The 15,734-nt window shown below is 35.8% G+C and overlaps 1 protein-coding gene across 1 annotated transcript; it reads right to left on the reverse strand.

Moving 5' to 3' along the window:
* Nucleotides 1-983: 983 nt before the first annotated feature.
* Nucleotides 984-15,225, reverse strand: LOC124394248 (calcium-activated chloride channel regulator 1-like). The gene is made up of 14 exons (XM_046862384.1): nucleotides 15,011-15,225; nucleotides 12,733-12,870; nucleotides 12,453-12,603; nucleotides 12,050-12,158; nucleotides 11,788-11,950; nucleotides 11,397-11,624; nucleotides 9,219-9,443; nucleotides 8,925-9,105; nucleotides 8,622-8,728; nucleotides 8,329-8,538; nucleotides 7,957-8,227; nucleotides 7,685-7,849; nucleotides 5,845-6,063; nucleotides 984-1,613 (listed from the first exon to the last, which is right to left on the reverse strand). Exons 1-14 carry the CDS (start codon nucleotides 15,158-15,160, stop codon nucleotides 1,246-1,248), a joined length of 2,685 nt encoding a protein of 894 aa, XP_046718340.1. The 5' UTR covers nucleotides 15,161-15,225; the 3' UTR covers nucleotides 984-1,245.
* Between the last annotated feature and the right edge of the window lie 509 nt (nucleotides 15,226-15,734).

A 15,734-nucleotide genomic window follows, 5' to 3' on the forward strand; every position in this document is an offset into this window, starting at 1 on the left:
ACTTAGTAAATCGTGTGATGTGGAACATGCAGCAATACCGCATGAAGCATACAGCATGTCTATGCCCACCCTGTTATTGTGCTTAGCTTGTTCCAATGAAGTAGTAAAGTTAATGCATCAGCAGGATACGCCTGCACTCTTACTGATATCCACATATACATATACATATCACATATAATTTTTCATAACAAATGTTACTTCCAGTCATCTTGGCTGGTGGGAAAGACTTTCCCTGACTTTGAAGTAATAATGCAGCCTTCAATATCGAAGGCTGTTCATGTTTTCAAGTTTAATAATCGTTTAATAAGGCGGAGATTAAAACTTGTGCTTCCCAATTGAAAGTGCATCCTCTGCTGAGATTTCTTAGTTCTGTTAGTGGTGGTGTTTTCTCCCACTTCAAGTCTTTGCAGATTCTCATTCCAATGAACTTGAAGAAATCAGTGCTGGACACAATACAACTTTGGATGTGGCTGCAAAGAAGTTGCAACTATTTTAAAATTAACAATCATCTGTCTTTCCTGGGATAAGTTCCAGATTTTTGTGTTTGGCCACAATGTCTAAATGCCTGAATGCTGACTCATCACCATCCTGTATGAGACCGATGACTGTGGTGTCATCTGCAAATTACGATTTTATTTTATTTTATTTTAATTTCTTAATTAATCCAATGTCTCTGTAGTCATGTCATTTGGCACCTGTTTATGAACGAAAGCTAAACTTTAAAGCCAAACTAAAAATAAACCGAACAAAACTAAATGAAAACCTGCTTTTGTCTGTCAGGAAATTATTCAAGGCATGCAAAACAACATCTATCTATCAAACTGTAGTGTGTACACTAGTAGTGTGTGTTGTAAACATTTTGCCTTTTTCCTTGTGTCTTTTTTCCTTTTTTTGAAGAACAAATAAATCATTTTCAAAAAATTAAGAGCTATATTTTATAAGCGCTTTATTTTTAGAATAAAAAAAGAGAAAGATGACGATTGTTTTACAATAGAAACTTTTATTAAATAATTGTACATTTTCATTTGTTTGAGTTCAGTATGATCTGATATGTGACCACGAGTTAAATAGAAATTTTTGTGAATTTCTATGCTTTTAACTAGTGTTAATCATGATATTTAAATATTCATAAATCAATAGAAGTAATCTTAGGTTATTACTCTTTAAAGTTCCAGAAAATAACATACTTAAAAACAGATGTGAACACTGCAGTGCAGCGTATTGAGTTTTATTAACATCAGTAATTTATTTACGTTTTACTGCCCATGTGATGACTACAGCTATAACACATGCCACTATGGCCACAACACAGACAGATATGATGATAGCATTTAGATTCAGGCCTTGATTTGAAATAGGTGAGGGTCCTGGGACATAATTTGTTGCTCGAGCAATGTTGGATACCTCAGACTTGGTCGACTCTTTGTCCATTGACTGAACAGCAAAGAAAAGTGTGGTGCCATTTTTAATTGTAATATTAGGCTGAAAAAAGTACTGTTCAGCAAAGCCTGACTCTTGAGGAACAAGTGATGAACTGTTGTCCAGATCACAGCTGGTGAAATTATCTTGAAGCATCTTCAAATCGTCACTCCATCTGATTTCATAGGATTTGACTTGAAACAGAAAAACATTTAACTTTTAGAGATTTAAAACATACTGACTACATTTTCTGAGGCTATAATCTGTACTCTGATAACTTTATTTATAAATATTTGAGATAGAAATTTGAATAAAAAATATCTTAATATGCTAAGTGTATACACCCAAATACCTGAACTCCTTCACCTTTTCCACCTCTTCTCCCTGCAACTGCACCACTCCACTGCCCACTCTCTCAATCACACACATGTACTCTGTTTTGCTCCTACTGACTTTCATTCCCCTTCTCTCCAGCGTGTACCTCCACCTCTCCAGGCTCTTCTCAACCTGCTCCCTACTCTCACCACAAATCACAATATTATCTGCAAACATCATAGTCCACGAAGACTCCTGTCTGACCTCGTTTGTCAACCTGTCTATCACCATTGCAAACAGGAAAGGGTTCAGAGCTGATCCTTGATGCAGTCCAACTTCTTCCTTGAACCAGTTTGTATTTCCTACTGCACACTTCACTGCTGTCACACTGTCCTCATACATGTCCTGCACCACCCTCACATACTTCTCTCCGACACCGGACTTCCTCATACAATACAACAACTCCTCTCTCAGCACCCTGTTGTACACTTTCTCTAAATCCACACACACACACTCACACACACAATGAAACTCCTTCTGACCTTCTCTATACTTCGCCATCAACATTCTCTGTATGCCTTCACTTATTTTATTTTAATTCCTTAATTAATCCAATGTCGTTGTAGTCATGTCATTTTGCACCTGTTTATGAACGAAAGCTAAACTTTAAAGCCAAACTAAAAATAAACCGAACAAAACTAAATGAAAACCTGCTTTTGTCTGTCAGGAAATTATTCAAGGCATGCAAAACAACATCTATCTATCAAACTTTAGTGTGTACACTAGTAGTGTGTGTTGTAAACATTTTGCCTTTTTCCTTGTGTCTTTTTCCTTTTTTGGAAGAACAAATAAATCATTTTCAAAAAATTAAGAGCTATATTTTATAAGCGCTTTATTTTTAGAATAAAAAAAGAGAAAGATGACGATTGTTTTACAATAGAAACTTTTATTAAATAATTGTACATTTTCATTTGTTTGAGTTCAGTATGATCTGATATGTGACCACGAGTTAAATAGAAATTTTTGTGAATTTCTATGCTGTTAACTAGTGTTAATCATGATATTTAAATATTCATAAATCAATAGAATTAATCTTAGGTTATTTAAGTTTCAGAAAATAACATACATAAAAACAGATGTGAACATTGCAGTGCAGTGTATTCTGAGTGCCCATTTGATTACTACAGCTATAACACATGCCACTATGGCCACAACAAAGACAGATATGATGATAACATTCGGGCCTTGATTTGAAATAGGTGAGGGTCCTGGGACATAATTTGTTGCTCGAGCAATGTTGGATACCTCAGACTTGGTCGAGTCTTTGTCCATTGACTGAACAGCAAAGAAAAGTGTGGTGCCATTTTTAATTGTAATATTAGGCTGAAAAAAGTACTGTTAAGCAAAGCCTGACTTTTGAGGAACAAGTGATGAACTGTTGTCCAGATCACAGCTGGTGAAATTATCTTGAAGCATCTTCAAATTGTCACTCCATTTGATTTCATAGGATATGACTTGAAACAGAAAAACATTTAAACTTTTAGAGATTTAAAACATACTGACTACCAGTGTTGTGCTAGTTAATAAGAAATAGTAACTAGTTACAGTTACTCGTTACTTCATTCAAAAACTCAATTACTTTGTTGATTACTTACACCAAAAAGCGTTACTGTAAAAAATAACTTTTTAGTTACTTGTTTAAAGAACGTTCTTTAATGTTCCATTAATGCCCTTTTATGCATTATGGTCTATACAAACACAAAACTGACTTAAACACAAAGTAATTTATGAACACTATTTTATTTAAGTCAGACCTGCACAAACTGAATATATCAGAAGGATTTCTGAAATAAAAAACAAAACAAGCTGAATAATATATTCAGAATCAAAAACTAAAGTGGCTTCTGCGTCATAAAAGCTGTTGTGTTGAGCTCTTAAAAATGTTCCTTTCACAGCTTAATTATAAAAACTATCAACAATGTAGAACAGAACACCGGGTTAGCTTCTAGCTTCTAGCTTCGTCGATGCATGGAGTTTCTGGAGGAGCTTCGACAGATTGGAGTTGCTGTTTATCGCAGTAGATAAGAGCTTCGAACCAGAAAGACACAGCTTACATTTGACTAAAAATTTTGTGTCTTTATGCTCAACTAAAGTGAAATAATGAGCATATTTCCACTTTGAGAAACTCATCTTGCTCTCGCCTCGACTCGCCATTACTGCCGCACAGACCTGAATAAACAGAGACACGCCCACAGTGCGTCTTCTTCGTGTTTACAGTGGTTCATCCACCAATCCTACAATGCGTCGCTGCTGTAAACAGGCTAGACTGTAGGCTACACTTCAGCCGAAATTAATTCATTAAAAAAAGTAATGGACAATGCACCATACGGTAACGGAGTTACTTTATTTAAAAAGTAATGGACAATGCACCATACGGTAACGGAGTTACTTTATTTAAAAAGTAATGGACAATGCACCATACGGTAACGGAGTTACTTTATTTAAAAAGTAATGGACAATGCACCATACGGTAACGGAGTTACTTTATTTAAAAAGTAATGGACAATGCACCATACGGTAACGGAGTTACTTTATTTAAAAAGTAATGGACAATGCACCATACGGTAACGGAGTTACTTTATTTAAAAAGTAATGGACAATGCACCATACGGTAACGGAGTTACTTTATTTAAAAAGTAATGGACAATGCACCATACGGTAACGGAGTTACTTTATTTAAAAAGTAATGGACAATGCACCATACGGTAACGGAGTTACTTTATTTAAAAAGTAATGGACAATGCACCATACGGTAACGGAGTTACTTTATTGAAAAAGTAATGCGAGTTACTTTTCAGTTAAATTATTTTGCATAAAAAATAAATACTGAATTAAAATGAACGTAGTCACGTAGAATCACGCACTCATACGTGCGAGCCGCAGGAACAGAAGCTGGTCAGAAGCAGAGATGGCAAACCAGAGAATTACATTTCTGTGATGGAAGTGTTCTTATTATTTTGAAATAGTCGAGGAAAAGGAGAAAGGAATAATGGTTAAGTGTAGATTATGTGTTGGAGAAAAGCTCTTGTCAACTGCAAAAAATACCACTTAAAAAAAAAAAAAACATCTGCATGCAAAGTACAGCATTACAGTGTGTGTGTGTGTGTGTGTGTGTGTGTGTGTGTGTGTGTGTGTGTGTGTGTGTGTATAATGTTGAATATATGCAACATTATGCAATGTTGCATATATTGAAATGGAGACAGAAATATAGAAAACTTTTGCCGACTTTCCACCACTGCAGATCTATGAACTGCTCAGAATAAAAGTTTTCCGTGGAGACACATGTACGATGCCATCGCAGCGGAGATAGAGAGCAAATTAACAGCTCGTTTGCTCTTTGTGGGAAGATAAACTGCCACGGTCACTGATAATAGCGCGAACTTTGTAAAAGCGTTCAGAATGTTTCAAGCTGATGATGAAGCAGAGAATGATGTACACGAGGGCGAGGTCATATTTACGGAATTGCACATTGTTTTATGAGATGACAGCGAAAGGTATGTTCTCCCTCCACATCACCGGTGTGCAGCCCACACCCTTAACCTTATATACACGAATGATAGTTACATTCCTGACGGCGAAGGCAGATTGCAAAGAAGAGTGCGACTGGAAAGTGTTCAGCCTTGTGGTCAAAATTTAGTCGATCATCTTATTGTTCTCTAAGAAGTTATTGAGAATTTTAAATGTTTAAGAAATGTATTTTGCCCTAATATAACTTATTTCTTACTGGCAATTATCTATATTACCTGTTACACCTGTAAGGCGTGAAAGAGATACAAGTGACGCAAAAGTAACGCAAAAGTAATATAACGCATTACTTTCCATAAAAGTAATTAGTTACTTTTTTAGAGAATAACTCAATATTGTAATGCATTACTTTTAAAATTAATGTTGCCCAACACTGGCCCTTAACCCATTAGCTGCTCAGTTATATGAATAAATAAATAAAAGAAAAGTGTGTATTTCCAAATGCCATACATATAAAAGACATTATAATATTAAATATTGTTAAAAATTCTAATCTTGACTGATATAAACTTGCAAAAGACTCACCTTTTCCCACATCAAAGTCCTCACCAGGAGCTGTCCAGTTGAGAAGCACGGTGTCCTCCTTGATTTCCGCAATTAGATCCGTGATCTTGTTTGGAGGGAAATTTATAGTTGTGTCTCTGTCCACTACAAAACTTTCCCCAGTGACTGTTCTTGTGAAGTTGCCCACATCAACTGGCTGCACATCTATTGGGGGCTTAGGAGGGTGTAATTTCACTTCACCTGGAAAAAGGATGCAATTGCCAGTTATTGCTATTTCCTATTATTTAAATTATTTGGCAGATAACTTCGTTGATTTTTCAATATACAGCTAAACCAAGAGATGCGAAAATAAACCACCACAGTTTTTCTTTGTTCTTTAAACCTTTTTTTTTTTTTTGGATCTTCATGACTACTCACCATCACTGACTTATTTTTTGTCTGCCTTCTTGATTAAATGTATCATATTTTGTTAATGCAAGTAATGTTTGCTTTTATATTTCCAATCCAATTCTTAATCTGGTCCAATTGTATTTTAAGAAAGAGTGGACACATACAAATTTAGAGCCCCAACACCATCCCCACCTTATCCTTACTTTCCTCAACACTATCCCAACCTCTTCCCTGTAAGACTGTTCTCTAACATACAGGTTCAATATGCTTATATAAGCATTTATATTTTATAAAGTATTTACTTTTTAAATAATTGCATATGTATTGTGATCTGTTTGTAAGAATCCTTCTGGCATCATCTGACCTTCCAGATCCTGAGCAGGTCTGCTGGCACAGAGTGGAAACAAGCTTTTTTATGATCAGCATTCCCTCATAAAAGCAGGAACACTGATCCTGAGCCCTGATGTTCCACGACCTCCCCTGATCAAGCAGTAGCATAATGTGTGTAAGTGAAAATACAGGAGTGTATACAAAAGGCCTTGGTGGACCTGGGATGTAACCAGACCACTATCTATCACAGCCTGATTAAATTTGGGGTTTTGTACCAAGTCAGGGTCCTGAAAGAGATCCTGACCGACCAGAGCACCGCATTAATGTCATGGACGCCTCACAAATTGTAAAAAAAATATATATATTGTTAATGTCAATTCACACTAGTATTTAGTATTTGCACATGGTCAAACACTTTACTGAAATGCTTAAAAACATGGTTTTCATGCTCGCTCATGATGACATGTGGAATTGGCTTGAGCCCCTGATATTTACAGTATAAGAAGTGTCTTATTTGAATACTTATTTTTGGGGTAAGTAGCAAATATCAAACTCAATATACTCTTGACCTGAGTCAAGAGACTCTATCTGGTGCCTAATTTATAATGGCCTTTTATCACTCCATTTGCATTGCACCATTTGTCACCGTTTAATTTGGGCAGTAAAAATATCGTATCGTATCAGTCACAGGCAGGAGTGTCCTCAAATTGATAATACACCAGTGATTGCATCGAAACAAAATGAGCTTGAGTAAAGGTTCTTGCTTGTCTTCCTTCACATCTTTACATGCTGGGGTTCAACATCTTGAAATACAGTAGTGTATCTAAAACATATGAACAATGTGTATTGTTTCGATAACTGATATTCAAAATACTTTTGGACAAATAGACTAATTAAGCATTACGTAAACACTAAGTAAACAAATTAGATAAGAGCTAGGGCTTGTACCTATAACATCGCTATCTCAGTCTCATCAAACGAATATATTGCATATATTGCACAAACAACAGCACATATTCTGCACCTCGTTCAAAATGCAATCATACTGTTCCAATTTTTGTATTCATTATATAACTTTAGATTTGATAGATTTATAGTTTTTTTTGTATTTGGCTAAGTGAAAATAGAAAACAATAGTTACCATCCACAATATATCCGGGTATATACAGACTGCCACTGTGTCTGCTGGAGAAAACCTGGACTGCTCCCTGTTGATTTTCCACTCTCACTTTTAGATTGTATTTTCCACGCTTTAATTTAGTGAAATATCTTGAATAGATCCCATCACCTTTGAACACATCAGCTCCTGCAATAATGTACATGAATACATGCTATTTGTTTCATTTAATGTTTGATTGAATTATTTCCCCACCAATTCTTATTGTATGCAAGTTAAAATTTTTAAATTGTTACCTGCTCCGTTATCAAGGAGTTGAAGTTCTACTGAGTGCCCAGTATCTGATCTCAGGTTTGCCCAAACACTGGCCCCCAATACAGGATTATAATTCTGACTGACCTCAGCCAACACAACCATGGGTTTGGTTCCATCACTGGTCTGCTGATCCATTCTGGCTGTAACTGTGACTGGGTAAACATCTTCATGAGCTGCCCGACTAATTACTGTTAAACTCATTTGTTGTGCAGATGTTTCTTTATTGAAGAAGCTGTACCTCCAATTTCCTGGCTTCAATGCAAAACAGCGAATGAAATTGTCTTGCATTAGTATTTTTTTTTTTGTTGTTAATTTATAATATTGTGTTGTGATACAAAATACTTTAAAATAACCTCTGCAGTTCCTGGAATAGTGAAAGTGATTGTGTTCGCACTGTCAGTGATGTTTCTCTGATCGTAAACCACACCACTTGGTGACACTATATTCACAGTTGGTGCACGTCTTTCATATATTATTGTAAAGGTGGTGCGGTTTCCTACAGACCGGTCGATGGGAACTGTTCCATTGAACCAATCTTTAACATTGGTTCCAGTGCTTTCAAGCTGTTAAAAAAAGGTAATAAATATTATGTGAATACTCTGACTTGTGATGATAAAATTTCTTCTGGTGGATGTGCGTCACTAACCTGAATGGGCTGTGTGAAGGAGTTTCCATCATACACTGTCAATGAGGAAAAGGCATCCACAAGCTGGTTGGAAAGTATAGATTCCTCAGCTACAATAAACTTGCCATCTAAGTTAATAAGAATCCAATTCTATTGTTAGAGAATGTAATGCAGCAACAGTAGTGCAGTGTTATTCAATGCATGTATGTATTTACTGTGCTCTAGATTTAGAGCTGAAACTATAAACTGTGAAATGAAAAAAACAGACCAGGTAATATATCAAAACCAATATCGATATGCAATATCACATTCAGAGAATCTTACCGGTTTGATCGGCCATGGTTCTCAGTATATTGTCTGCACTCGGGCCAAAAGCTAAAGTGTGAATAATTGCACCACTTTGAACAGATTCCTGCAAACATGCCTGAACATTATCAGTTGCTTCTCCATCCGTCAGAAAAATTATTTCATCTCCTATTGTTTGTCCGTCATCCGTTCGAAGAAGCTGAAAAGGAAAAAGAAAGTCATTAATCACAATAGACAGACCAGTGTGAAAGTGGAATTTAATTCACCTAATCTCTGCAATGCATAAGATAGTATTAGATATTTGTGTCTCACCTCAAAGCCTTTTCTGAGTCCTTTACAAATATATGTTGACCCACTTGCAACTGTTGGCAAGCTACTAATTAGTTTCTCTCTTGTGGCCGGTCCATCTATTTTTGTCACTGGGCTTAGTATTTGAGCATCAGTACTAAAAGTCACCAGACCCACAAATTGTTGTTCATCTATTATTTGGTTTAAGAAAATCGTAGCAGCTCGATGTTGTTGACTTATTCTCAGCCCCTTTAAAAAAAAAAAATCAAATATTACCCATTATCTAAAAACACAAATATGTACAGAACAGTTAATTTTAAACATTTTTATTGAAGGTTTTATTTACAATTTTTCAATTAAACAAGTGCTGTACCGGGGCATGTTCTCAGGGTATTTGCTGGACAACTGGCACAAGTCTTTACTGATGTTTTTAGCCTGTCACTGGCCAAGGCCATGGTTCCCATATGCCTGAAGACTACAACCATCATTCCAATGCCCAAGCATTCAGCTGGAGAATGCCTGAATTATTTTCGCCTGGTTGCCTCCAACACAGTTTCATGGCATTTCCTGATTTAGTCACCAAATTTAATCTATTTTATGACTATATCACGAAATGCTGTGAGACTTTTCTAAAAGGAAGATATCCGAAGCCTAGCAGCCACCAGCCAACCAACCAACCTGACCCTCAGTGCCATGAAGACTAAAGAGCGCATTCTCTTCAGTTTCTACATCAACTGAACTGCAGTAGTAAACTCGTGTATTAAATAAATTCAATGCACACAGACTGAAGTAGTTTTAGTCTTTGGTTCTTTTAATTTTGATGAGTTTGGCTCACATTTAACAAAAACCCACCAATTTACTCTCAAAAAATGTTAATACTTCATAAGACCAATGAAAAAAAAATTTTAGTGAATTGTTGGCCTTCTGGAAAGTATGTTCATTTACTGTATATGTACTCAATACTTGCTTTAATTACTGCCTCAATTTGGCTTGGCATGGAGGTAATCAGTCTGTGGCACTGCTGAGGTGGTATGGAAGCCCGGGTTTCTTTGACAGCAGCCTTCAGCTCATTTGCATTTTTTTTGTCTCTTGTTTCTCATTTTCCTCTTGACAATACCCCATAGATTCTTTATGGCGTTCAGGTCTGGTGAGTTTACTGGCCAGTCAAGCACACCAAAACCATTGTCATTTAACCAACCTTTGGTGCTTTTGGCAGTGTGGGCAGGTGCCAAATCCTGCTGGAAAATTAAATCAGCATCTTTGAAAAGCCGGTCAGCAGAAGGATGCATGAAGTGCTCAGAAATTTCTTGGTAAACGGGTGCAGTGACTTTCGTTTTCAAAAGACACAGTGGACCAACCCCAGCAGATGACATTGCACCCCAAATCATCACAGACTGTGGAAACTTAACAGTGGACTTCAAGCAACTTGGGCTATAAGCTTTTCCACCCTTCCTACAGACTCTAGGATCTTGGTTTCCAAATTAAATACAAAACTTGCTCTCATCTAAAAAGAGGACCTTGGACCACTGGGCAACAGTCCAGTTCTTCTTCTCTTTAGCCCAGATAAGACTCCTCTGATATTGTCTGTGGTTTAGGAGTGGCTTAATAAGAGGAATACGACAACTACAGCCAAATTCTTTGACACGTCTGTGTGTAGTGGCTCTTGATGCCTTGACCCCAGTCTCATTCCATTTCTTGTGAAGTTAACCCAAATTCTTGGATCAATTTGCTTGACAAGCCTCTTAAAGGCTGCGGTTCTCTCGGTTGGTTGTGAGTAGCTGATTGGCATGTCACCATATTCAAATTTTTTACGACAGTGAATTGGTGGGTTTTTGTTAAAAGTCAGAATCATCACAATTAAAAGAAGCAAAGACTTAAACTACTTCAATCTGTGTCTATTACATTTATTTAATACACAAGTTTTACAATTTGAATGTCAATTTGCACAATTGCTACTATTTGCAGTTCTGGTAGATGCTAAACTGCCTGCTAAACATGTACTTTGCAGTTAGAATAAATTTCTATCTATCTATCTATCTATCTATCTATCTATCTATCTATCTATCTATCTATCTATCTATCTATCTATCTATCTATCTATCTATCTATCTATTTTATTTAATCGTATTATTTATATGTATAGTAACCCCAAAGCCACATTTTGATTTAAAACTTAAAACTTTTTATTTTATTTTAACATACTTGCATGCTTCCAGAGACATCAAGGACGAGACAGACGACCCGGATTCCCCTCTGTATGACTTTGAATGTCGGAGGTGTTGGTACAGATGACAAAGGATTCAGATTGCGAAGGGCATCTTTGTCTACCGAGTTCTCAAAGATTACTGTACGTGTTGCTTTTCCACACTGTTTATTCTGCTCATTGGGGGCTTCATAGTTATGTTCCTTCTCTTCACAAAAAGTTTTTACCTACACAGGAAAAAATGCAAACTTCAGGGTAAAAATTGGAAACCAACTTTGTTGTCTAAATCCTGATTTCAACTGTCTGCTTGTGTTAGCATTCATATCTACGCTACCATTTAAGCATTTGTGAAAAACTTCTTGAAACATTTTGAACCATGGCGATACTCACTGAAAATAAGCTTTGCATGAACATTATTGAGGCCTTTGCAGTTTGTATATAATCTGGAAAAAATTCACAGCTGGATGATGGTTTGCCAGATGCATCAATTTGGCAAGGTGTAGGATTCTGATTAATAATTTCAACCCATTTGCCAGAAATCTTATCAGTACACCTGAAAATAAAATATAACACATTACCGACGACTATTCTCGCAATGTGCATTTATGTGTACTAACAATATATGGCCATTTATTGACAATGATAATAAAACCTTGTCGGTTGAATCTGACCAGCAGCAGACCAGTAAAATGGTTCTCTCGTATTATATTCATCAAATACTCCCCATCTGAGGTGAGCCCATTCATGCACAAAAACCCTGTCTGCAATGAAAAATATGTATTTGTCAGATTTTGCTACAAAGGAAGGTAAAAATAGGACATTTGATTTAGTCAAGGTAATCTTTAAGTGACTGATCACTGTTGAAGAAGACATTAGTATTTTAGATCAGAAGTGTGTGTAAGGGATGACTGGCAGGAAGGAGCCAAAAGCAGGATGCCACCGGAAGAAATAACATTAGTCCAGGAGAAATAGAACAGGCAATGAAGAGAATACTCTCTCCGAATACTTATAAAAAATAATTCTAATTCTAATGTGTGTGTTTAGCTAATTCTTACCTGCAGGTCCATACACTTCAATAAGATCTCTGTTTAACAAGAAGTTTGGGGTAAAATGAATGTATTTAGCTTCAATTCCACAGCCTTCGGGTTGAAGAGTGTATGGATCGTCACCAAAAGAAGGATGTGGCTTATCTATTCGTATTTTGCCCTACCAACAAAATACATATTTATACATACCATATTAATTGCAATGGCAATTTTTTTAATAAACTATGTCCATGCCAATGAATTATTTTTATGAACACTTTTTTTTAGTAAAACTTAATAAACATTGTACCTTGTCAAATGATTCTGTTCTTGCTCTCTCATAAATTCCTGATGTCCAGTTTGGTGGTACTAGTATTTTCACTTCCTTGAAGTAGACCTTGCGGTCTAAAGCTTCAAACAGATATGTTGATCCACCAGTAACCATTTTCTGTGGAGAGAGAGAAAGAGCGAGAGAGAGAAACTTGTAATTTGATATAAGTAATAAAATTGACGAAGTTTTTTTTGTTTTAATTTCTAATTATTTCTTAAGTCCACTGAAGGCGTTGTTAACTGCAGATTTCACAAAAAATCTCTTCATTAACCATTTCTCTTCTTTCTCTTACATGAAGCATTGTTCATGCTGGCTTATAAGCACCACATACATGTGTTCATGTACTTCTTATTGGTCTAATCGGTCAATCATGTAGCAGCAGTGAAATGGCAAAAATCCCATTAAGTTCATTTTAATTTTTTATTGTATTGCAATTTTTGCAATGTCACAAAGCACATTTACAGAGGAAAATTGATTATGAACATACATTTTAAATTCATAAATAAGTTCCTATAAGTTTATCCCTATTGAGTGATCCAGTGGCGACAGTGAGAAGGAAAAACTCCCAAGGAAGAAACCTTGAGAGAAACCGGACTGAAAATATACCTGCATTTCATGAAGCATTTAAAAGCTTTAGTTAACATTTACAACAAGAAATAGTGTGATTTCAGTTACTTTAACCAAAACAGGGTTATTGGTTTGAGTGTTCAGAATCCCTAAAGGATCAGTTTTGCCAATTCTACCGTATAAAAGAAAGAGGTTTCCTGTTGAGGTGTTCTCAACTTTAAATTGCAGAAACCAATCACTAAAAAAAAAATCCCCATCATATGGTTCACCACAAAAATGGGGATCTCTTTTCATTAATTCTGTAATACAGACAGTGATTATATCTAGACAAATTATCTGCGTGATTTCTCTGTTATAAACTGGCCACTTATTCTGTAATTATTTCATTTACTGTTCAAATTATGGCAATATAAACCAGGGGTTTTCAACCGGTGGTCCGCGGCCCCCTAGTGGTCCGCGGCGGCATTGCATGTGGTCCGTGACAGCCTACATAATTTATCCATAATTTATTTTTCCAAACATTTCCAGACTATTTTCACATTAGTGAGAAAACTGAATTTAATGAAAATGTCTAAAATATTAAAACTGTCACAGGATAGGCTAGCTTTGCACCTATCAGGACTATGCTTTGCTAACGTTGTGTTTTGCGTCATATAGTAACCCCCACAAAAAACACACACGCACACACACACACACACACACACACACACACACACACACAATAGTGGGCCGCGGATTACTTGTTAGTCAGAATGGTGGTCCCTGGCACAGAACCAGTTGAAAACCCCTGATATAAACCAAGAGATACGAGCTGCTACACCCTAGACAACAAACATTGTCTCATAGTGACCTTAATGTTGTAAATGTCAGGACTGTAAATGAATTTTAGTGTCTCATAAAATGTATTGTTTATGACATCAAAATGTGATCATTATCATCTTTTATTTTCCCTGTAATCCAGGCCAGTAACTGTCTTATCACCTGGGACAATATTTAACATTTGGCACATATTTCTTTACAATCACTGATGTATTTCATTCAGCTGGGTTTTTATTGCCTACATGTGAATCCAGGCCATTTTTACATTAAAAAAAATCTTCTGTTATCTGTCCAGACGGTGTGCATGCGAAAATCAGCGCTAATATGCTTTTCTTAATTCCCTATCTTAACTTCAAAAACGGGATGAGGCACAAGACTCATTTAATAACATTAAAGTAAAAAATATGGCGAAAAATAGAATGAAGAATTAACAGCAACAGCTTTATTATTAGTAAAAATACAATACAGATGCACCTAATTCATTAACACACACATAGTGTCTCTTTTTCTCTCTTTCTATTTACTATTATATACAATGCATCTAAATTTAACAGCCAAAATTCTAGATATAATGACCACTAAATTTAATTAAACCTAATAGAAATTACTAACTACTAACTGTTAGTGGTCGCTTCTGACAAGAGACCATATTAAAAATACATTTAAAGAGCTGAAATGAAAAACTGCAACACAACACACATTTATTTACATCCTTTCTTTACTCAGATACTAAAAAAATGAAGAAACTCCACCGTAAAATAATTTTTTAGCACTAAACATTCTGAAATCAAGCACCAAAATCCGCCCCACTAATTATCTCACATTAAAATTTCAATAATTTATTTCTTTAAGTATTACAACAAAAAGATACCTTTATTTGATTGATAAGTTCTCCATTCTCTGGCACAGCTGGATTGATGACTATAAGAATATCGGTGTACCCATTTCCATCCAGTTTGATTGTTGTAACAGGTCCCAGTGCACTGAGAAACAGCAACAACACAACTAGCATCTTTGCCATATTTGTAGATCTGAAAAAATGGATTCTACAGAATCAAATTTATAATTGACTACACTGGTGATCCACAAAGATAAAATGGATCATCTCATGTCAGTTTGGAGAATTTATATTTAAATGAAACTTCCTGCTGGTAATAATTACACTTTACTTTACTAAAGAGACCAATAAAGTCTATGCAAATTGCCAGGCAGAACCCTCAACAAGGGTTAATCATTTAAACTGATAATGAGAACACCTTATCTATTGAATTTGTTTTTTTATATATATATATATATATATATATATATATATATATATATATATATATATATATATAGTGCTTCCTGCTTTGTGCTTTTTTTAAGCTCTACTTTGCTCTATTACCTTATTTTTGTGTTGCCACGAGGAAGTTCAAAAGTATTTTGTGTTTGCACTGCAGTAGCTCCAAGGTCAAAGAATGGTGGGAAACACCCACATCTAAAACCATGGCCATTCTGCATGCTGTACCTTATACAGCTGCTTGTACGTTCAGTAATAGTATAATTCTTTTGAAGAATGACAAAACACATTTAGCTCACTGCAATGATTCAACATA

Source organism: Silurus meridionalis, chromosome 12, assembly GCF_014805685.1.
Source record: "Silurus meridionalis isolate SWU-2019-XX chromosome 12, ASM1480568v1, whole genome shotgun sequence".
NCBI lineage: Eukaryota > Metazoa > Chordata > Actinopteri > Siluriformes > Siluridae > Silurus > Silurus meridionalis.

Bases quoted from the DNA above. Each gene is read 5' to 3' on its own strand.
- LOC124394248 (XM_046862384.1), bottom strand. From the start codon at position 15,160: ATGGCAAAGATGCTAGTTGTGTTGTTGCTGTTTCTCAGTGCACTGGGA. The intron at 12,604-12,732 runs GTACAATGTTTA...TTTTGTTGGTAG, and splicing joins GAACAGAATCATTTGACAAG to GGCAAAATACGAATAGATAA. The intron at 8,729-8,924 runs GTAAGATTCTCT...TTATTAACTTAG, and splicing joins AACCATGGCCGATCAAACCG to ATGGCAAGTTTATTGTAGCT.